This window comes from Fusarium tjaetaba (assembly GCF_013396195.1).
Source record: "Fusarium tjaetaba strain NRRL 66243 chromosome Unknown NRRL66243_c0000174, whole genome shotgun sequence".
Classification (NCBI taxonomy): Eukaryota; Fungi; Ascomycota; class Sordariomycetes; order Hypocreales; family Nectriaceae; genus Fusarium; species Fusarium tjaetaba.
In genome coordinates this window covers 116463-137482 of record NW_023501370.1, presented here as the reverse complement: position 1 = coordinate 137482, position 21020 = coordinate 116463, and the positions used below count along the sequence as shown (strand labels likewise).

General features: G+C 49.9%; 5 protein-coding genes across 5 annotated transcripts; 4 read left to right on the top strand and 1 right to left on the bottom strand.

Annotated features, from left to right (window-relative positions):
* Nucleotides 1-499: 499 nt before the first annotated feature.
* Nucleotides 500-1463, top strand: FTJAE_8219 (serine threonine kinase; the record flags this gene model as incomplete). Its single annotated transcript, XM_037355012.1, has 2 exons — nucleotides 500-727; nucleotides 783-1463. 2 exons carry the CDS (start codon nucleotides 500-502, stop codon nucleotides 1461-1463), a joined length of 909 nt encoding a protein of 302 aa, XP_037204735.1.
* An 884-nt stretch (nucleotides 1464-2347) lies between these two features.
* On the top strand, nucleotides 2348-3829 carry FTJAE_8218 (aminotransferase; the record flags this gene model as incomplete). Its single annotated transcript, XM_037355011.1, has 5 exons — nucleotides 2348-2412; nucleotides 2468-2800; nucleotides 2850-3019; nucleotides 3067-3282; nucleotides 3333-3829. The coding sequence occupies 5 exons, from the start codon at nucleotides 2348-2350 to the stop codon at nucleotides 3827-3829; spliced, it is 1281 nt and encodes a 426-aa protein (XP_037204734.1).
* An 876-nt stretch (nucleotides 3830-4705) lies between these two features.
* On the top strand, nucleotides 4706-8921 carry FTJAE_8217 (xanthine dehydrogenase; the record flags this gene model as incomplete). The annotated part of the gene is made up of 3 exons (XM_037355010.1): nucleotides 4706-4890; nucleotides 4942-7140; nucleotides 7199-8921. 3 exons carry the CDS (start codon nucleotides 4706-4708, stop codon nucleotides 8919-8921), a joined length of 4107 nt encoding a protein of 1368 aa, XP_037204733.1.
* Nucleotides 8922-11072: 2151 nt separating this feature from the next.
* FTJAE_8216 (transcription factor) lies at nucleotides 11073-17311 on the top strand (the record flags this gene model as incomplete). The annotated part of the gene is made up of 13 exons (XM_037355009.1): nucleotides 11073-11229; nucleotides 11271-11320; nucleotides 11679-11768; nucleotides 11937-12255; nucleotides 12407-13191; nucleotides 13303-13499; nucleotides 14256-14793; nucleotides 14839-15573; nucleotides 15622-16186; nucleotides 16231-16329; nucleotides 16567-16797; nucleotides 16849-17024; nucleotides 17093-17311. The coding sequence occupies 13 exons, from the start codon at nucleotides 11073-11075 to the stop codon at nucleotides 17309-17311; spliced, it is 4161 nt and encodes a 1386-aa protein (XP_037204732.1).
* Nucleotides 17312-17810: 499 nt separating this feature from the next.
* Nucleotides 17811-20348, bottom strand: FTJAE_8215 (ZFR1 regulator of fumonisin biosynthesis; the record flags this gene model as incomplete). The annotated part of the gene is made up of 1 exon (XM_037355008.1): nucleotides 17811-20348. One exon carries the CDS (start codon nucleotides 20346-20348, stop codon nucleotides 17811-17813), a length of 2538 nt encoding a protein of 845 aa, XP_037204731.1.
* Between the last annotated feature and the right edge of the window lie 672 nt (nucleotides 20349-21020).

Sequence of the window (21020 nt, the reverse complement as noted above, 5' to 3'; positions counted from 1 at the left end):
CCTTTTATAGAGTTTATTTTATTACCTTAAACTTAGGTTTTATATTTTCTTACTCCTAGAGGCTAGTTATATAAGATATTGCTCTGCTGCAAGTCTTATCTCAGATTTCTAGGACAAGGGAACAATGGTACTGTATCATCTGAACATGTGCCAAGACTCAATCGTACAATTCAAAGGCCAAGTGAAGTTGTTGACTTCATGTTCCAGTGCGAGATCTACCTATGGTTGTTCTTGCAGTGGCAGGCAATGAACAGTTGACACTGTCCTCTCATCCCGTCTCTGTGACGCACAACCACTGGCAGCGGTTACACTGCATTGTGATCCGAATTTATGCATTACTTTCTTCGATATGGCTTTGCCAACATGTTTACCTCTCTTCACCATCACCTTCAAGCCTTTGGACCTTCTCAACCTTCTAACCTTTTTACCTTCTACCCTTCAACCTTTCCAACCTTCTCAACTATCAAGGCTCGTGCGTAATACAACAACATCATCCACCATGAGCATCACCGCTTGGACCGACGAGGATGTTCGAGCATCCTCCGTCCCCGAGAACGAGTTCCCTACTTGCTCATATCTTCGAGGAACTCGACTAGGTCGAGGTGCATGTGCCACCGTCTATAAGGTGCTGAACGTCAAGACCGGAGGCCTATTCGCCGGCAAGTCCTCTCCTCAAGCTGCCGATCACCTACGAGAGGAAGCTAGAAACTTGACCAGACTGAACCATGTGAGTCTTGATACACTACAGTGTTGGAATATCATGACTGACCATATCTTTGTAGCCCCATATTGTCAAATTCATCGAATACTGTGAGGACAAGCACAACCCAGCCGCCAACGTTCTTGTCATGGAGCTCTGCGCCGGGGGCAGTCTTCAAGACAGAATTCATGACAACTCTAAAGGCCTCAACGGTCACGACACCCTGCTAGTCTTGCTACAGATTGGGCAAGCCGTAGCGTATCTCCATGGGCAAGGACTGTTCCATACAGATGTTAAGCCACGGAACATCATAATCCGATCCTGGGCACCGGTCAATGTTGTCCTTGGCGACTGCGCCGAGGTAATGAAGGTCCAACACATTGACCTTCGCAAACGACCATATGGAACCCGTTCATACTGGTCTCCATATATGGAGAAGCATAGTAGGAACAGCGGGAAAAGCGACGATATTTGGGCTCTAGGCATCTCACTTCTCGGGATGATGGCCCAGTGGCCTCGCTGCCTCATTAAACAAGAGAAACTATACCCGAAGAAGTGCTACAACCATGCACACGAGCTGCACAAGCTCAATCCTGGTGACGATCGAACCCAGATTTTACTGCGCCTATTGGTTTGGGATCATAACATGCGGATCACCGCCCCCCAGCTGGTGAAGCTGACGGCTGAGCGTCTGGAGGCTGGCCCCAATTTTGTCGAGGAGCTGAAGTCTCCTGAGGGTTTCCAACCTTTGGTGTTTTGGTAGAGAAACATTTTTCGTCTTTTGCGGGGTTATCTGTTGCTGAGTTGAATCAAGAGTTTATTGATGGGAAATCTTGGAGCGACATGGGTGAGATTGAATATGGACAGAGAACGGCGAACGTGACTACGGAGTACCTTGGTACAGGATGAGACCTGTATAGCAGTGTGTTCTCACACTTGGTGATCTCAACTCAATAAAGTTGTTGGTACTAAAGTGTCTGATTTGTGTGTAGTGATTGTGACAGCGACGAGTTGTCGGCTGAATACGTTCCCGTTCCTCAAGAAGCATTATCGGTAGAACTATGAGCCGTATGTAAGTCGACCCTTGTCGGGGATATCTTGATGGAGTCCCATGTCGTACTTTTCCGACTGATAGCAGAACGCTCCGGTGTCGCTATCTGGAAAAGAGGAGGGATAGAATAGCTTATCGTCGGGACAGCCGAGGCCGTCTACAGCATCAAGTGCCGGGCCCAACCTTGTATAGAGTTATCAAGCCAATCCCAATAAACCAATTCCAGTGCTCATCATTGGAGCTAATGACGCGATTCGTAGGAGAATTAAACCCCCGCAAAAGTTATTAGTCATCACTTATCGCTCCCGGTTACGGCGATGTCGCAACCGTTGAATTACAAGCTACCTGTGGAGAGAAATACTGCTATTGATCCAATTGTCAAGGCGTGATTCCTATCAGTGGGAGAATTATACGTGAGGATTTCTGCTGCAGTTATCGAAGGATCTGACTAATACAAGAAAAGGGCCCTTTCGTCGCTGTTGATGTTGCGCTCCATATTAACCCCGAGCTGCCCCTCCCACTCCGTGCTCCGGACTACACTCGGAAGCATTATCCCTCTTCACTCATCAAGATCATTCTCAAGCAGTGTCAGCGTCATGAGTAACCAGACTCAGAAGCTCAAGCCCGCGGCTCGAGTCCAAGGCCAGAAGAAGGATGTTTGGTAGGTTTTCTACATCTTCTGCTAGAAAGAACGATAACTAACTCGGCCGAAATAGGTCCATGATCAATGAGGCTGCTGCGTCTTCACCTATCCAGCCTATTGTGAACTTGGGTCAGGGTTTCTTTGGTTACAACCCTCCTGACTTTATTCTCAATGCTGCCAAGGAGGCTTTGGATCGTGTTGAGTGCAATCAGTATGCGCCTGCTAAGGGACGACCGCGGTTGAGGAAGGCTCTTGCGGATGCGTACTCACCATTGTGGAGTCGCAAGTTGGACCCTGAGACTGATATTATCATCACAACTGGTGCTAATGAGGGTATGCTGAGTGCATTCATGGGTTTCATTGAGCCTGGCGATGAGGTTATTGTGTTTGAGCCATTCTTCGATCAGTGAGTGCCCTTACTTTGTACATTAACGACTGAGCTAACATTGGTATAGATACATTAGCAACATTCAGATGCCCGGCGGCAAGGTCGTCTATGTTCCCCTTCATCCTCCCGAGACAGGAGCCACAAAGAACTCTTCAGCCGCAGACTGGACAATTGACTTTGTCGAGCTAGAGAAGGCCTTCACACCCCGCACCAAGATGATTGTCATCAACACTCCCCGTGAGTATCACGAGCTTCCCGCTTATATCAGCGCTGACCTCCTGTAGACAACCCTGTTGGCAAGGTGTTCCACAAGGACGAGTTACAAAAAATTGCCGATCTTGCTGTCAAGCACCAGACTATCATTCTCTCAGATGAGGTTTATGACCGTCTTTTCTACGTGCCGTTTACGCGAATTGCCAACCTTTCTCCTGAGGTGGAGAAGCTCACTCTCACTGTTGGGTCTGCTGGAAAGAACTTTTATGCCACTGGCTGGCGTGTTGGTATGTCCAGAGTTTGCGACAGACCATTGCGTTTTGCTAATATTCTTTAGGCTGGTTGATTGGCCCCCCAGAGCTGATCCAGCACGTCACTGCCGCTCACACCCGTATCTGCTTCTCGACACCCGCCCCCTTCCAAGAAGCCGCCGCCATTGGTTTCGAGCAAGCCGACAAGAACGGTTTCTGGGATGAGACCATCAAGGAGATGAAGGCCAAGGTCGACCGCCTCAACGAGGTATTCGAGGAACTCAACCTACCCGTGACATACCCCGAAGGCGGCTACTTCCTGCTCGTCAACATGGCCAAGGTCAAGCTACCAGAGGATTACCCCTTCCCCCCTCACGTCGCAAGCCGGCCTCGCGATTTCAAGCTGGCGTGGTTCCTCATCCAGGAGATTGGCGTTGCGGCTATTCCTCCTACAGAGTTTTATACTCCGAACAATGCGCACTTGGCGGAGGATTATATCCGATTTGCTGTGTGTAAGAATGATGATATCTTGGAGCAGGCTAAGGAGAGACTAAGGGGGCTGAAGAAGTACATTCAAGAGTAGAGCGGGTTAGAAGGGAAGAAAGTTAGAGAGTCGGAGCGTGGTTAGATTAGACGGGCTTTGTAGATCTTGTGTTTATACTCTAGCCTTATGGTGCAGTTGGTTCGTATCTCAGTGCCTCCTGGTAGTGCATGAGGTTATGAGATAAACGATAACCAGGGTGTGAGGTACTCCAGTTGCCTTCCATATTATCTGGATATCTGGTTACTGTGTTCGAGCCTGAGAAAATAGTACAAGAACGAGAGTATTTCTCTTGATTATCTTACAGCTGCTGTATACATAGTTCACCGCTATATGCACAATATCTACAGTCTTGTCTCTGAACTCCGAAGTCAAAGTGGAGGATCCCGATCGTGGAACTGGCCTATCGTGGCCGCGGAGCCGGCCGTTAGCGAGCTGCATCGTGGGGTAGAGGCTCTCTTCCCCGCACAAGCAACAGAGCAGAACAGGCACTGAGTGGCTGCTGTAGCTGCGAGCGGGGGTGCAAATCTTGGGCTTATCAGTGGCGATGAGTTACGTTGAACTTGACACGTCCCATTCGTTCCATTCTCTGTTTGGCTATCACAGGTATCTCGTTAGGAAGAGGAAGGTGCCGTAGCACAAGGTCCAATTGTTTTTTGTCAATATGACGCAGGGAAGAGTCTCAACTTGAACCCGCTATCTAACCGTTGCCGGCCACGCCTCGCCTCGCCTCGTGAACCTGAACCCTTTAGTACTATCCCTTCTACAGCAACTGTCCTGTACAACGCCTGGGTTCGTTTGTTGATAAGAGCCACAGAGGCCCCGTTGTCTTTTCTATCCTTTCCCTTTTGACTCTTGGACTCTTCTTCTCTTCCAAACAACCATTCGAGATACCCATTCCCTTTATTCATCGCTATCATGGCGCCTAGCGCTGTATCTCCCACCAGGGAGTCCAATCCTGAGCCCTTGGCCACCCTAACCTCTAAATTCGATGATACCCTTCGATTCTATCTTAACGGAACCAAAGTCGTTCTGGACGACATAGATCCAGAGGTCACAGTCTTGGAATATCTTCGAGGAATCGGTCTCACAGGGACAAAACTGTAAGCACTTATCGCCCCCAAACCCTTCTATCGTGGTTCTGACCATGGTAGTGGCTGTGGCGAAGGCGGTTGCGGAGCTTGCACAATCGTGGTCAGCCAGTATAACCCAACAACCAACAAGATCTACCATGCCAGTGTCAATGCATGTCTAGCTCCTCTCGTCAGTTTAGACGGTAAACATGTCGTTACTGTTGAAGGTATTGGTAGCTCCCAGAAGCCCCACCCAACTCAGGAGCGCATTGCCAAGTCTAATGGCAGCCAATGTGGTTTCTGCACTCCTGGTATCGTGATGAGTTTGTATGCTTTACTACGAAACAACGACTCGCCCTCCAAAGATGACGTTGAGGAGGCCTTTGATGGCAACCTGTGTCGATGTACTGGCTACCGTTCCATTCTAGATGCGGCTCAAACGTTCAGTGTTGATAAGCCGGGTATGAAGTTTAATAAAGCAGGGGGCACTGGATGTTGCATGGAAAACGGTAACGGTCCACCCAGCGGAGGTTGCTGTATGGACAAGGCAAACCTTGATGATGCACCAATCAAAAGGTTCACCCCTCCAGGTTTCATCGAGTACAACCCAGACACGGAGCTTATCTTCCCACCCGCTCTCAAGAGACACGAGTTACGGCCTCTAGCATTCGGAAACAAGAGACGGAGATGGTATCGCCCTGTCACCGTCGAACAACTCCTGCAGATCAAGAGTGCTCATCCTCAAGCCAAGATTATCGGTGGAAGCACAGAAACTCAGATCGAAACAAAGTTCAAGGCTTTGGAGTACCCTGTGTCAGTTTATGTTGGCGATATTGCCGAGTTGCGGCAGTACACTTTCAAGGAGGATCATCTTGAGATCGGTGGCAATGTTATCCTGACTGACCTTGAGAGTATTTGTGAGCATGCTATCCCTCATTATGGACGGGAACGCGCACAGGTATTTGAGGCGATGCTCAAGCAGCTCAAGTTCTTTGCTGGCCGACAGATTCGAAACGTTGGTACTCCTGCCGGTAACTTGGTCACAGCATCGCCAATCTCAGATCTCAACCCCGTATTCTGGGCTGCGAATGCTGTGTTAGTGGCCAAGTCATCCACCAAGGAGACAGAGATCCCTGTTTCCCAGTTCTTTACAGGTTATCGAAAGACAGCACTCGCACTGGATGCGATCATTGCGTCAATCCGAATTCCAGTCACTCAAAGCAAGGGCGAATTCTTCAGGGCGTACAAGCAGGCCAAGAGAAAGGATGACGATATCGCCATTGTCACTGGAGCTCTGCGGGTTCGCTTGGATGATGAAGGCATCGTTCGAGAAGCAGCCCTCATTTATGGTGGCATGGCTGCTATGACGGCTGCTGCCAAAACAGCAATGGAATACCTTGTCGGACGACGATTCGCCGACTTGGAGACTTTGGAGGGAACTATGAACGCTCTTGGTCGCGACTTTGACTTGCAATTCAGTGTTCCGGGTGGCATGGCGTCTTACCGAAAGTCTTTGGCCTTTGGATTCTTCTACCGATTTTACCATGACATTCTGACAATTCTCGATGGAAGCTCGGAGCAGGTCGACAAGGAGGCTATTGACGAGATTGAGCGAGATTTGTCCAGTGGAGCAGTTGATGAAGACGCTGCTGTGGCTTATAAGAAGGAAGTGACCGGTAAATCTAACCCTCATCTGGCTGCCCTCAAGCAAACAACAGGCGAGGCTCAATACACCGACGATATCCCTGCCATGAAGAACGAGCTTCACGCCTGTTATGTTCTTTCAAAACGAGCACACGCCAAGATCATCTCTATCGACTACTCTGCCGCTTTGGATATTCCGGGAGTAGTGGATGTTGTTGATAAGGATGACATGCCAAACCCTGATGCCAATAAATTCGGTGCTCCTCACTTTGACGAGGTTTTCTTCGCTGAGGGCAAGGTTCTGACAGTGGGTCAGCCGATTGCCTTAGTTCTGGCAACTTCTCCTCTGCGAGCTCAGGAGGCTGCTCGGGCAGTCAAGATCGAATATGAAGATTTGCCATCTGTGCTCTCGATTGAGGATGCTATTGCAGCCGATAGCTACCACAACTTCTACAGAGAAATCAAGAAGGGAGACACGGAGAAGGCTTTCAAGGAGTGTGACCATGTGTTCACTGGAACAGTAAGAATGGGCGGTCAAGAGCATTTCTACCTCGAGACCAATGCTTGCTTGGTCGTCCCTAAGCCTGAAGATGGAGAGATGGAAATTTTTGCCAGTACTCAGAACGCGAACGAAACGTAAGTCTTGCTCTTGTTGTTTCTGCTTGGCGAAATAAGATACTAACACTTTTTTCAGACAAGTATTCGCTTCGCGAGTCTGCGATGTACAGTCAAACAAGGTTGTTGTTCGTGTCAAGCGACTGGGTGGCGGTTTCGGAGGAAAGGAGTCACGATCAGTGATTCTCAGTTCTATCTTGGCGCTTGCGGCAAAGAAGACCAAGAGACCAGTCCGATACATGCTGTCGCGAGAGGAAGATATGGTTACAAGTGGACAACGCCATCCTTTCCTTGGAAAATACAAGGTTGGAGTGAACAAGGACGGTAAGATCCAAGCTTTGGATTGCGATGTCTTCAACAATGCAGGTTGGACATTCGACCTCAGTGCAGCCGTGTGCGAACGAGCAATGACCCATATCGATGGTTGCTACGATATTCCTAATGTGTACATCCGAGGACGCCTGTGCAAGACGAACACGATGTCCAACACTGCGTTCCGAGGATTTGGTGGACCTCAGGGGATGTTCATCGCAGAGTCGTACATGGAGGAGGTGGCTGACCGATTGGGAATGCCCGTCGAAACGCTGCGCCAGATCAACTTGTACGAGAAGGACGGCCAGACTCATTTTGGTCAAGGCCTTGGAGATTGGCATGTTCCCCTGATGTACAAGCAGGTGCAGGAAGAGGCGATGTACGAAGCACGCCGGCACGCCATTACCGATTTCAACCAGACGAACAAGTGGCGGAAGAGAGGTCTGGCTCTGATTCCGACCAAGTTTGGTATTTCGTTCACCGCTCTATTTCTGAATCAGGCTGGCGCTTTGGTGCACATCTATCACGATGGCTCTGTCTTGGTGGCCCATGGTGGTACTGAGATGGGACAAGGCTTGTATACCAAGCTCACCCAGATTGCAGCACAAGCACTGGGTGTTCCATTGGACAACGTCTTCATCTCCGAGACTTCTACCAATACGGTGGCCAACGCCTCTGCAACAGCTGCTTCAGCCTCGTCAGATCTGAACGGATACGCCATCTTCAACGCGTGTGAGCAGTTGAACGAGCGACTGGCACCATACCGCAAGAAGCTGGGCCCTGAGGCGAGCATGAAGGATCTTGCCCATGCTGCTTACTTCGATCGTGTCAATCTTTCTGCCCAAGGCTTCTACAAGACACCTGAGATTGGGTATGATTGGAACACTAATAAGGGCAAGATGTTCTTCTACTTCACTCAGGGAGTTGCCGCAGCTGAAGTGGAACTGGATCTACTGACTGGAACATGGACCTGCATACGCGCAGATATCAAGATGGATGTTGGCCAGTCTATCAACCCAGCGATTGACTATGGTCAAATTCAGGGTGCCTTCATCCAGGGTCTTGGTCTCTTTACAATGGAAGAATCGTTGTGGCTACGCAACGGTCCTATGGCCGGACATCTCTTCACACGGGGTCCTGGCGCATACAAGATTCCTGGGTTCCGAGATATCCCTCAAACTTTCAACGTGTCACTCCTCAAGGACGTGGAATGGAAAGAGCTACGTACCATTCAACGCAGCCGTGGTGTGGGTGAACCGCCCTTCTTCATGGGGAGCTCGGTCTTCTTCGCTATTCGAGATGCACTCAAGGCAGCGCGCGCACAGTTCGGAGTAAAGGCTACGATCGGCGATGACTCTTGTGAGGGGCTTCTGCGGCTCGAGAGTCCAGCGACGCCTGAAAGGATCCGATTGGCGTGTGAAGATGAGATTATGCGCAAGGCGAGAGTCTTGCCCAAGGAGGGAGAGAGGAGCTTCTTTGTTGCGATCTAGTCTGATACATGAACTTTCTAGGAGGAACTACGAGGTCTAGCAAGGATTTTGGTGTTTGGGAAACTTGTTACTATTGGAGTTAAGGTTGACATGGCCAGGCACACTTTACGAGTAATATGAAATGGATATCATGTTTGTATGGCAGAATCTCTGACCTTGGTGATGTACGTGCGTCTTGGCCCAAGTAAAAACGAAGTTACCAACAGAATATGGATCAAATCCTATTGGTCAAAATCCTCTTTAACCTTCCAAAGTCGTCAACCACCGAACTGAAGCTACCCGTGAATCGGCGACATTCGGAACGAGAGCAACGAACTACAAGAATACTTTCAACGGCAAGTTGACAATATGACATCAGCGATATAGATTAACGAGGAAAGGATGCTATGCGGCAATTAATATAGTGCAAAAATGAGAAGTGATATTAACATGATAGAGTTACAGTGAAGGAATAATAACGCGCAGAGATGCCCCAGACGAGCTATTACTCGATTTGGACAAGTGTTTCAGCCTGCTGTGAGTTTATTTAGCGCCGTTCTCTTTCACCGAAGGTCAAGGTCAGCAGCGGATGCCATGGAGTAAGGTATCTATCGTACCAGATCCTTTTCTAGAAGATCATGTCAGAAATGGTCAAGAAAAGACTCATGGTCCCTGCTGTGTGCACGGTCTGTTTTTATCATTTGAGAGGAGTGAGATGGCCTGATTGTTCAAGAGAATGGGATTGTACCTAAGTATGAAATTAGAGGCTGGGGTCAGCGGATGTGAGATGTTGGAGTTCAATTGGAGGCCTGTCTGTCTTATTCAGATATGGACGTATATCTCCCATTCTGGCAGTTATATGCCCTTCATAATGGTCTACCTAGGTTGTACCCCAGAAAGTGAGGTAAATGCATAAAGTACAGTTTTCGTCTTGTCTCGCAACACTGTATAGTGTAATTACATTATGGCTATGACCTAGGTAATGAACTCTGTATAGATGCTTCGGCTGACTGCTCTTGCCTCGGCTGCCGGCAGTTTGTAAGCAATTAAACTGGAAGCCAAGTTGCCAACTAGTTCGACATTAGAAGCTCATGAATCGATGAGTATGATTAATGTACTAACTTGTGTATGTCTGCAGGTTTGAGGCTTTTGGGAATAGTTGTTCTGGACTGTGCTCCGGCGGTACGGAGACTCACCCGGACCCGCCCCGGCCGCTCGTTCACCGAGACCGGGGGACAATGACCACTGACACCATCCCTAAACCCCGCTATTCCAGTACGTCCAGCCCCCAGAGAGCAAGTTCCCGCTGGTAGCCCTCTGTCTGAGTGAGGAGGTGCAGTTGACGTTTAGCTCTGGCCTGTTACTTCATTCTCTGAAATGGGGAGAGATCTCATTCTCTCATTTATAATTTTTGACTAACATTAACCAAACCCATGTCAAATACGAGTCACTTTTAATATTTTTCACGCTCTTGACGACGATATTCAACGTAAACTGGCTGATCCAAGGCCCACTTCGCTCGTGAGCTGTGCGCTGCTTCTGCTTCTAAGCGCCCCCACAATCCTCAGTCAAAGTCACTGGGCTGGGTGGTCAACCAAGCAAGACCAGCCTATTTCGGCCCCAGGTCTAAGCCTAAGCCTAAGCCTAGGCCAACGCCTCCAGCTGGCTCAAACTTCACCGTCCAGGTCCTCGTAAGTCTTTTTGCCTTCTCTTTCGACTTGGGCGGCTACAAGACAAGCTTCTGGTGTCCATTGCTTCACCTCTCCTGGGCCAGCCTCGGCTGCTGAGCTATCAATTCATCTCTTGCATCTCGTTGCACTCACTCGTGCCCTTCAAAACCTCATCCTTTCGACCGTTTCGGCTCACACCACCTGCGCAGCCACTTTCCCTCCCGTCCTCCCCTCCCCCTCCACGGGACCAATTCACGCGCTCGCGACTCCTCCCAGAGAAAAAGCTACCTTACAGTCAACAAACCTACACCCGCGCACAGGACCTGCAGAAATAGCAATCGCAATCGCAACAACTAGACTAGCCGCCGACAACGTGCGAATGGATCGTGTCGCTTCGGCTGAGCTGTAGACCCATACAAGTTTGCTGCAGCGAGCCGCAAATGATCTGCGAACCTGACGCCGCCTTGCGTAACCAAGAGATCCAATGGGAGCATAAGACACAATGACCGACCGGAATGCCTCTACCATGGGCAAGAGCGCTAAGCAGGAGCCCGCCAAAGGCGACGATGGCAAGGCTGTGAATCGCGACAAGAGCTCGAATGCCACTGCTTCTGGGAATAACAAGGCCCCTACGAAAAAGAGACGCAAAGTCAACCACGGTACGTTTTCCTAAGTAACGACGCTATCCTCCCTTGTACAGGTTCTAGATGTGGTGTTGCGCCTGTGCTCATGGGGGTTCGCGCTGGGGTTGTGAGTAAAGGTCATGATGCTGGATAGTTGCGATCAAAGGAATCCTGCATCATGACCAATCAACTAGCCAAGCCATCGACCCGTCAACTCCAATTCCAAGGGCAAGGTTCAACATGGCGCATGCATCCATCTATCTACCGTAACAAGAAGAACATTGGGCTGACATCGCTGCGGCGCTCCATTATAGCTTGTGTATATTGCCGACGATCTGTAAGTCAACCCCAAGTTTCAACGACGCGCGTTCGCATTGGTTCTGTCTGGACCTCGAGCAGCTTTAGGCGTTCTAAGCAGCCAGTTCATTTGTTGAGCTGAAGTATTGTGCGACGGACATGGCGCCTATGAGACAAATCTCGTCTAGTTTACCCATTACTTTGCATATGTGAACTTTGAGAGAACTGTAGCTGACAATCTGTTTTCTACCTGCGTCCAGCATATGACTTGCGATCTTGTAAGTACGATCCTAGGCGACCCCTGCTTCTCACCTTGATAACATGCTGGGACACCTGAGCTGCAGCTGTTGTGTTCAGCTATTCAGGGGAGGGGCTGGCTTTCTACACCATCAGAACCAAGTCACTGACGCCATGAATAGGAGAGACCATGCACCAGATGTATTAAGCGGAACATTGGACACCTCTGTCACGATGAGCCTCGCGATGCCGATTCCAAGAAGGCAAAGAGTGTTCAGAGCACCCAGAGCATACAGGCGCCCTCTGTAGTTGATGAATCGGACGCACAGTCCGATATGGCTCGTAGCTCGATTTCTAGTACCATGGGCCCACCTCCCCCAACGTTCGACACGACGAGGCAGCAGCGAGGTTCCAAATCTTTTGGGGGAGTGCTGGGTCAAGGAAGCCCACTGTCCATTGTGCAACCCGGCCAGGTCTCGGGCCTGCAGGGCAATGCGTTGAACAACGGCAACAGTAACGCGAATCAATGTACGTTTAGTGTCCCTCTGTCCTGCCCTCCACTGAGAGGGGCCTGTCCCTTGTTTCGATTTTTAATCACGAGCGGAGCGGAGCTGGGTGGGCTGAGGCTGGGGCTGCCCAGAAATCTGTTCCTGATCTGAGATCGCTGACACGCCACTAGTTGCTGGCTTCCAAGATGCGTGGATGACAGCTCAGAACCATTTTCATGATATGCACAGCTATCACCCCAACTACATGATTGCCTCAGAAGTCACTCACGAGTTCAATCTTCTCAACGATTTCCTCCATACGAGTCTACTCGATGACGGTAGTGTGCCGCCAGAGGAACAACAGAGCCCGGCATTCAAGCGGTCGAGCCAGAGCCAGTCGGAGATGCTACCCAGGTTTGGAAATAACACCAACACCTCTATGGGAGCCGGTGGTTCAAACACCATGTCAAACATGACAGAGGGATCAATGCTGCCACCCCCTCCGAATGTTGAGGGCAAGAACATTCCACGACCGGGAAGCGTTGTGCCCGCTGACAAGGCTCGCGAATACTATCTACAGGCCGCCGACCCATCAGGCAACGACACGCCAGAGGAGCGAATGGGACGTGTGCTCAGGGCCAAGTACGACGCTGGACTGCTAAAGCCGTTCAATTACATCAACGGTTATTCTCGCTTGGGTGCATATCTCAATTCACACATCACAACAGCGTCACGGGAAAAGATTCTAAGGACCATCGCCCGGTTCAGGCCCGCTTTTCGAGAAAAGGCACATGCTCTGACGGATATGGAACTTGTGTACGTTGAGATGTGGTTTGAGAAACAGCTCATGGACTACGACCGGGTGTTTGCAAGCATGGCAGTGCCCGCGTGCTGCTGGCGAAGAACCGGTGAAATCTTCAGGGGCAACAAGGAGATGGCAGAGTTGATTGGCGTGTCAGTAGCTCAACTGAGAGATGTAAGTCTTTGCTTTGCTTGGCCTACACCTCCTCGTGACAGTAGTTTGGTGCAAGCCAAAGCACAGGGGGTTTTGGCAAATGAATGGATTGCTAACGTTCGCTTACCCTAGGGCAAAATCGCGTTGCACGAAATCCTCACAGAAGAATCAATGGTGCGATACTGGGAAGAGTTTGGCACGATTGCCTTCGATCCAGCGCATGAGACCCTCTTGACAGCCTGCTCTCTGAAGAATCCAACCCCTGGGTCAACGCATCCAGTTGTGAAATGCTGTTTCTCGTTCATGATCAGAAGAGATGAGCACAAACTGTACGTATTCGTCACTCTGGCTCCATCTGCCTCCTTCGCAATATTGACTAATTCGAATAGGCCAGCTCTGATTGTTGGCAATTTCTTGCCGCATGACCCACCAGCACAATAACCATGGGTTTGATACATGTATATGCCGTAAATATATGATGCTTCGTGAGAAGAAGCACAGCATGAGTTGCCACACTTGCAAAAGAGTGCTATAAGGCCTCAAACATTACCTGAGTCAGAAAAAGAAAATAGGTGGAATTGGGAAAGGCGCTAAGATACAAGGATTCGGAGCGTATGTATTCATTTGCATTACGTTAGACAGGAGACAACAGTTTGAATATTATCTTGCTTTCGAAAAGTTCCTTGGTGATGATATTCTTCTGGGTTCTTGGGCTCTCGACCTTTTGAGCCCGGTTTTCGGCTTTGGGCAGTTGGTTGGGCAGTTGGAAGGAGCATTCTCATCGCTCCTGCTCTCAACCGTTCCGCAGCAGACTCACATGACTGAATTCTAAATGCAGGAGGATCTTATGGGGTTGAGGTATTCCTTACCTTAACGTACCTCACCTATTCTTTCCGTTCATATACCTGATAATCACGTTATTCTCCAAATACACGGCTTCTGATACAAGGCGGCTGCTTTCTCCTTTTTCAAATCTGTCATGGCGTCGGCTGAAGTATCTGCTATAAACCACACCAAGAAGCTCGAAGAAATCATAGGCAAGGATTAAACAGCGAATAGACGTGGCAGATATTACTGACTCGCAGTATCGGGACAGAATTCGCCACGGATCTCTTCTCCAAGTTGCCCACCTCATGTGACTCGAGCTCAACCGATGTTCTCCTTTCCGACCTGAACCATCACATCAACACGGCCAATAATCTTGCGGAGAACCGCATTGCTCCTCCGTTAGAAGTCTCCAGGGATCTGAAGGATATTGGAAGGAAGCTATGGAACGAATGTATCAAGGAAAGGAGAAGGAGGGACAACCTCCTGCAGTCCGCTTCTAGAACTCTACTGCTGGTTCGCACTCGGGTCCTGGCCTTCCTCGCCCATGCTCTGGCACGGGAGCATCGACGTGGTAAGAGGAGGGATAATCTGGAAGAAATAATATACATGATGGGCTTGTCACTCACGTTGGCGCGAGTTTGTGTCGAATCATCGGACCTGGATGGCGCGCTTCTGAGTATGGCCAAAGCTGCGGACTACATCGGCCGACTAAAGAAGATCGACAACTTGACCGCTGAAGATACCACGCAGGTGCAAAAGATTGAAGCTGAATATTTGACCATGCGATGTGCTTTGGTGAGTTGAAAAACAGCATCTCTGACGACTTGCTGACTGGTCAAGTCATGGAAACAGGGCCGTCTCGACGTTGCGGAGCACATGTACGCCAAAGCAGATGACCTCTTACACAATCTCGGTCCAACTTCTGCTGAACATTTGGCTGACACGTTTCACGGTATTGGGGGCGACCTCTTGTCGAGAGGCGATAATGAAATGGCCTTGAAGTGGCTCCGGCGTGCACTTGACCTCATAAATGACCAAGCGCTAGAAAGGCTTTCAATTGAAGGGCTGGAACTTCGAATATCCATCCACCACGAACTCATACAGGCATTTATCGCCACCGGATCGCAAGATGGACTGGAAGAAGCTGAGAATCTTGTGTCGCATGTGGAGTCAGAGATCGGGGACAAGCCAGTGGTACTACATTGGAGACTCGAGATTCTTCAACGGTCTCCCAGCGAAGTCTTCAACGCCGATGCATGCGCAAGTATACTACGCCGCATGATACGTTCGCTCGATCTGTCGGACGCTGGGCTCGGCTTTCTTCTACACGGTATCAGCGAACTGCGAATGAGAGGTCCACGTTTAGCGATAGGTCTCATGGACGAGTTATTACTCAGGAAACTTATGCCTTCCCGTAACATGGATTGGATAGGCAAAGCAATTGTCCGGCGAGTTTGGATGGGCACGATGGAAGCAGATGCGTCTGTGAGTGTTGCAGATCTAACGCAAACACTGGATCAGCTCGTTCAGGAAGCTGGTCAGTGTGATGTTGAGGCCTCAACTGCTGCACTTTCTGTCAGTCTAAGTACTTCAACACTCTTTCGTGCACTTAACTGACAAGAGAAGCTCATTTGGAAGAAGCTTGATACTAGTTATTCCAAAAAGCAGTACAAAGAATCCCAGCTTTGGTGCCAGGCTGCGCTCCACTCCATCTTTGCGAATAGTGGCGAGGAGTGTCAGGGCAAGTTCAGCAGGCGGCTGGTGCTGTGCGCTACCTCTTGTAATGATGCAGAGGCTGCACTTTCTGCATTTCACTTAATGCCTAGAAGCATACAAGATGAGCCGCTCACCAGATATCTCATGTTCCGGGTTTCTCTTCTGAACTGGGACCATAACTTGGGTCGCCAATGTGTCGAATTCCTGGGCAAATTTGCCGAGAAATCTCAGTGCCGAGATATACTATACGCATGTATAAGAGATGCACAGCTCGTCGGCGATAAGCTGATGACCCTGGAAGCTTTGAAGGCGGTTGCCGAAACCTTTGATGATGAAGGCTCTTTGACAATCAATCTGCCATCGATTCTGAGGTGTACAATCAGGCTTATACACTCGCTTGAGTCGCAAGAGGGTAGCGAAGGAGACCCAAGTCCTGAACTTGCAGAAGAAACTTGCCGAATTTTCGAAAGGGGTAAGCTCTCTCTCAAGATGTTGACTGTGTTCTAACACGCACAGCTGGTGAGCACGCCAAATTGGAACCAAAGGATGAGCAAGGTTGCAAAGTCTTCACAGTATCGGAGCTGCACTGGTTTCGAAAGAACGCATACAACATCGGTGTGACAAAGTGTCATGTCTAGGGGCTGTGGCATCTAATCCGCATTTTCCGTGCGTGTCTCGCATTTGTGGATTGTTACCCATCCAATCTTCCTTCGGAGGATGATACTGATCTACGACTTATGTCCGTCCGTTGTCACTTTGTCGTCGCTGCGGCACTTATCTCCCAGGCTCGTACCGGGGACAAGGTAGATGAACAGCTGCAGCAGTACCTTGAAACGAGACGGCACATTTCAGAATTCGACACCCTTTTTGACGCTCATTTCCGAAACGATCCCAAGTCTCAGATATATCCCGACCTCCTGGCCAAGCTGTCAACGCTTTTTGTCTTTGACTTTGAGAGTGCTGTGTGCTTGAAGAGTTGGGACGATCTTAGTCAGATTATTAGAAGGGCTCGAATTTGCAAAGATGAGATGATGTACAAGGCGATGGGAGACTGCTTGTTAAGGAGTGAAGCTTCAGGAAACGGTATGTATTGACTGGTTTCTAGCAGTGCACACGGAAAACTAATTCCAGTAGTCGTATATGGAACCATGCGGCTTATTATCAATGAGATATTCTTACTGGAGCAATTTGACAATCAGCAACTCGCAAAGTACATGCGATGCATGTTCCAAGCTATCCTACCCCTGGACGACAACCTTGCTTTCCAGGTTGTGGGACAAGCAGTCCAAATAGCACGCGAAGGAAGCCAAGTAAGTGGTTCCTGTTACTATAGATTCTTGGTCGGGTTCAGTTCTAGGGAGTGCTAACGTTTTAACAGATGCAGAAGCCTTTTCCTGCAGAGGACTTGGACTGGATCATCGCAACAACATTTAATCATGCGATTGATATCTTGGCAAGAGGTGACGAGGATCTATGTCAGCAATGGGCTATGAAGGCCCTTGACCTGACCGAGTATATGGATGACAATGGCGATATGCGAGATATGCTGCGTGAGAGAGTTGTCAAGCTGGGCTTGAGCAAAGGGGCACCCAGCTGAGTTGCGACATATACTTGATTCACACCAATGTTCACGCACTTTTTGTCTTCAAAATTGGTACCGGAATATAAATGAAACGGTCTTGATGGAATATCCAAGCTGAAACTTGTCTTGCACATCTTGTGCTACCACACAAACGGTAAATTCGTGTATCCATTATAACCGTTGCAGAAAGTATACAGCTCTATGGGTCATGTCCCAACAACGCCGGGTGCGCCTCTGTGCTATGCAAATATCCTATACTCATCTCATGCAGCGCGTGGTATCTTCGTACAGATTCTCCCCAAGCAGTACTATACTATACTACCTGGAAGCAGCTATACGCAACAAAATATCAGGACGCCATGTCAAAAAAACAGAATGCACCAAAACCAGGCTGTTTATATGCGCCTTGTTCCTTCAACTTTTGCAGGTGAGCCAGCTTCCAGCACTAGACAAGGAAGACAAGGCTCATAAAATAAACATTAAAAATCGCTTTCGTAATTCCCCGCCAAACTCTTTATATAATATTGGCGATACTCAACCGCTCTTTGCTGGTAGCTGGAGCGGTTGCGCTTCCACTCGGTGTCCTGCTGCCCCCTGCCACAGGGCTCACCGCTGTGCTTCCCTCGCCCAACTTGGGTATCTCGGACCCGAAACGCGATACATCCCCTAGCCTTGGGAGTTCCACCGCTGGGCCAGGCGTCTCGCTCTTGATGGGCGGAGGCAGCGTCCAAGTTGCACTCGAGGGGGTCGGAGTCGTGGCTGGCACGCCATCCAGTCCACGAATGGCCGTCTCGAGTCTTGCCCATCCACCCCAATCTTTGTTGTCGACTTCATCCAATCCCGTACGAGCCTCAGGGCTGAACAACTCGTTTCTGGTGGCCGATGGGGGATGCTGAAACGGCGATGGGGACTGGTGTAGATGGACTTCTCGCTCTAGGCCTGCCCAAAGCCACGAGGCATCATGAGATGCCTGAAGATCGGCGGAAACGTATACAATCAAATCCTCGTCGCGTGAAAGCATCTGTAGAAGAGCTGCTTGATCTATCGATGGCCGTGAAGAACCAAAGTGCGGCGGTGCACTCCTTGCTAGGTAGTTTGTACACTCAACTCTCTTGGCTGCCAAGGCGGATACGAAGAACGACAGGTAACGACCGCATGCGATTGTGATATCCCTTTGTCGGTCGATGGAAGCCAGTGCTCTCACGGCCGTCACTGCAGGGTCTATGTAGCCTGTAAGGAGAAGAAATAGGGCACAGCGAAATATGTGCGTGGTCAACAATGCAGTTGCGCTGTCGGCCAAGAGGCTTCCGTTTAATCGATGAAGCAGAGATACTGTTTCGAGAGCAATGTGAGTGCAGCTTTCAAGAGAAGCCATCCGAGCCTCGAGGGGGTACACAGGATCGAGATGGTGCCGATGTAGGAGAAGACGAGCGTGGAATAGGTATGCCAACGGAGCAAGAAAGCCAGGTGCAAGGGGTACACTGCTCGCAGGGTCACATGCTGGCGGAAAGGTGTTCAGGCATTTCTTCAGATGGGTATCAAGGGTTGAAAGATGGGCTGATGACATCGACTGGGTTGTCAGTGCTGTAAGAAGCGATGAATACGACCGTACAACATGGATGACGGCGAGCAGAGAGTGAGTCAAAGGTTCCGCTCCCGTAGGTACCAACATGCCTCCTTCGTGGATAAACTGATCGTCAACCCCGGCTGGCAATGACACGTCGCAGTCGTCGTCGTCGATCAAAACAGGTCGGCTCAGCTCAGTAGCCAAGGTCCGGTCAAGTATGTATATCATCCACCAGGTCCTGCGTCGCATCTCTCCTTCGATCACCGGCCACGGCCCTGATTCAGCGTGCATGCCGAGATCTTGAGAAACACGAACAGCCCTACCCAACCATCCCCAAGCTGCTGACTTCAAGTTCATCTCGTTCAGGCAGAGAGTTACTAATGTTAGTGCCCGGGCATGTTCCAGAGTAAAGTCATTAGACCACGGGTCAATCATCTTGTTGGCCATCTCAAGAAATTCGGCAGGTTCGTAAAAGGAGTTTGGCTGGGAGCCTGATGCTGGGCTGAAGAGACTGCCAGTTGCCAGGACTGCGAAGAACATAGAAAGCCAGGCTGGGGACATTCTGTTGGACGCATTGCTGTTGTAGAGGCCGTTGATAGTAGATCGGAACGATGGCATGTGTATGATCGGAAACATGGAGTGGGACGAGTTGCAATAGGCGTGCAGCAGTTGGTCTACAACGTGCTTGGGAGGTAACTCTGGTCTCGGGGGGTCGAAGAATATAGGGGTTCGTTCACGATACTGGGCCGGGAGTTTCCAGATACCTCTCGAGAAATCGCGTACATTGGCCCTCGCTCTCGCTAGCTCTGGTACTGGTGCTGGTCTCTTTCGTCGATTCGGTTCGGATCCAATGGCTGGTAAGCTAAAGCTGTTCTCGTCACCTCCTTCAGCATCGAGGTCCATGGGCCCTTCTCGATCCTGAAGCATACGGCGCAATCCACTGTTCTCCCTTTTCACTCGTTCCATTTGCTTCTCCAAGTCCTGCACCTGTTTGATGGACGACATACGCCGGTTCGTCTCCTTGGTGAATTGACATTTGACATTTCGGCTCGAGCACTCCGAGCAACTTGTCGTCTCGGTTGCGTCACATTTCACCTTTCTTTCTCGACAAGCATCACAACTGGGGTCCTTCCTTCGTTGTCGGTATGCTCTCTTCTGCCCCTGACCACCTGGTCCTGATAAGTGGGCGGATGATGGTCCCGGAGTGCTGGCTACAGACTCATTCGAAGCGAGTGAATCGTGTCCAAGAGAAGATGATGTGGTCATTGGGCCGTACGGTTGAAAGCCCTGAGTGACTGGAGGTAAAGGAGGGATGCCAATAGGTTGGGGCGTTGCCGGAACATTCAGGCGTGGGTTGGTACTCATGGCCCCTGGCGCAAACTGGGACAAAGATTTGGGGGAAGTTGCAGATGAGACTGAAGACGAGTCGTAGGATCTGTTTGAGAGATTGGGCGAGCGAGCATAAACGTTCTGCGGCGTTGACATAGCTGGGTGCCCTCTCGGTGCCCAGCCTCTACTAGGATTTGTCGAGGAAGCCTCAAAAGGTCCCCCAACGGGATGAACGTTAGGGGGGCGTCGGTCAACGAGCATAAAGGTAACTCTGTTGAACAAAAGCTGCAGATCGTCAAGTACAAAGTGGGCAAACTCCCGTTTCTCGCTTTGCCCGGAAAGAAGAAGCTAGGATATGCCGTTTGTTTGTCAATCAACCCTGCAACGGAACCTTCAATCTTTGCCGCCAGTGTCCTAGTCCGCAATCAACAGTGTGAATTCGTCTCTGCGAAATGGATATCTTGAGTGTCGCGAAGCTGTGTAACCCGAGACCTTTTTGCTCCGAAGTAGTTATTCGGCTCATCACCTTGTTTAACACTAGGGATAGATTGCGGGTTTCCCAAACTACAATGCTTGGACCAGGAACGGCTAAGCAAAGCTTTAGGCCGTTACCGTTGTACCTGATAGCACTCCTTCTAGACTTAGAATGTCTATTTGGGGTCCAAAGTTCTAGTGGTAGGCGAGAGTATCTGCGGCTCGGAGTACTGGCCGAGTTAGAACGAGTGACTTCAAGAAGAGCGTCGGCTGTGTTGTGAAGTCGCAGCCTTAGAGACCCGGGACAATCTGTTGTTCTGGAAGGGCCTGCGAAGAAGAAAAGAAAAGGCGAGG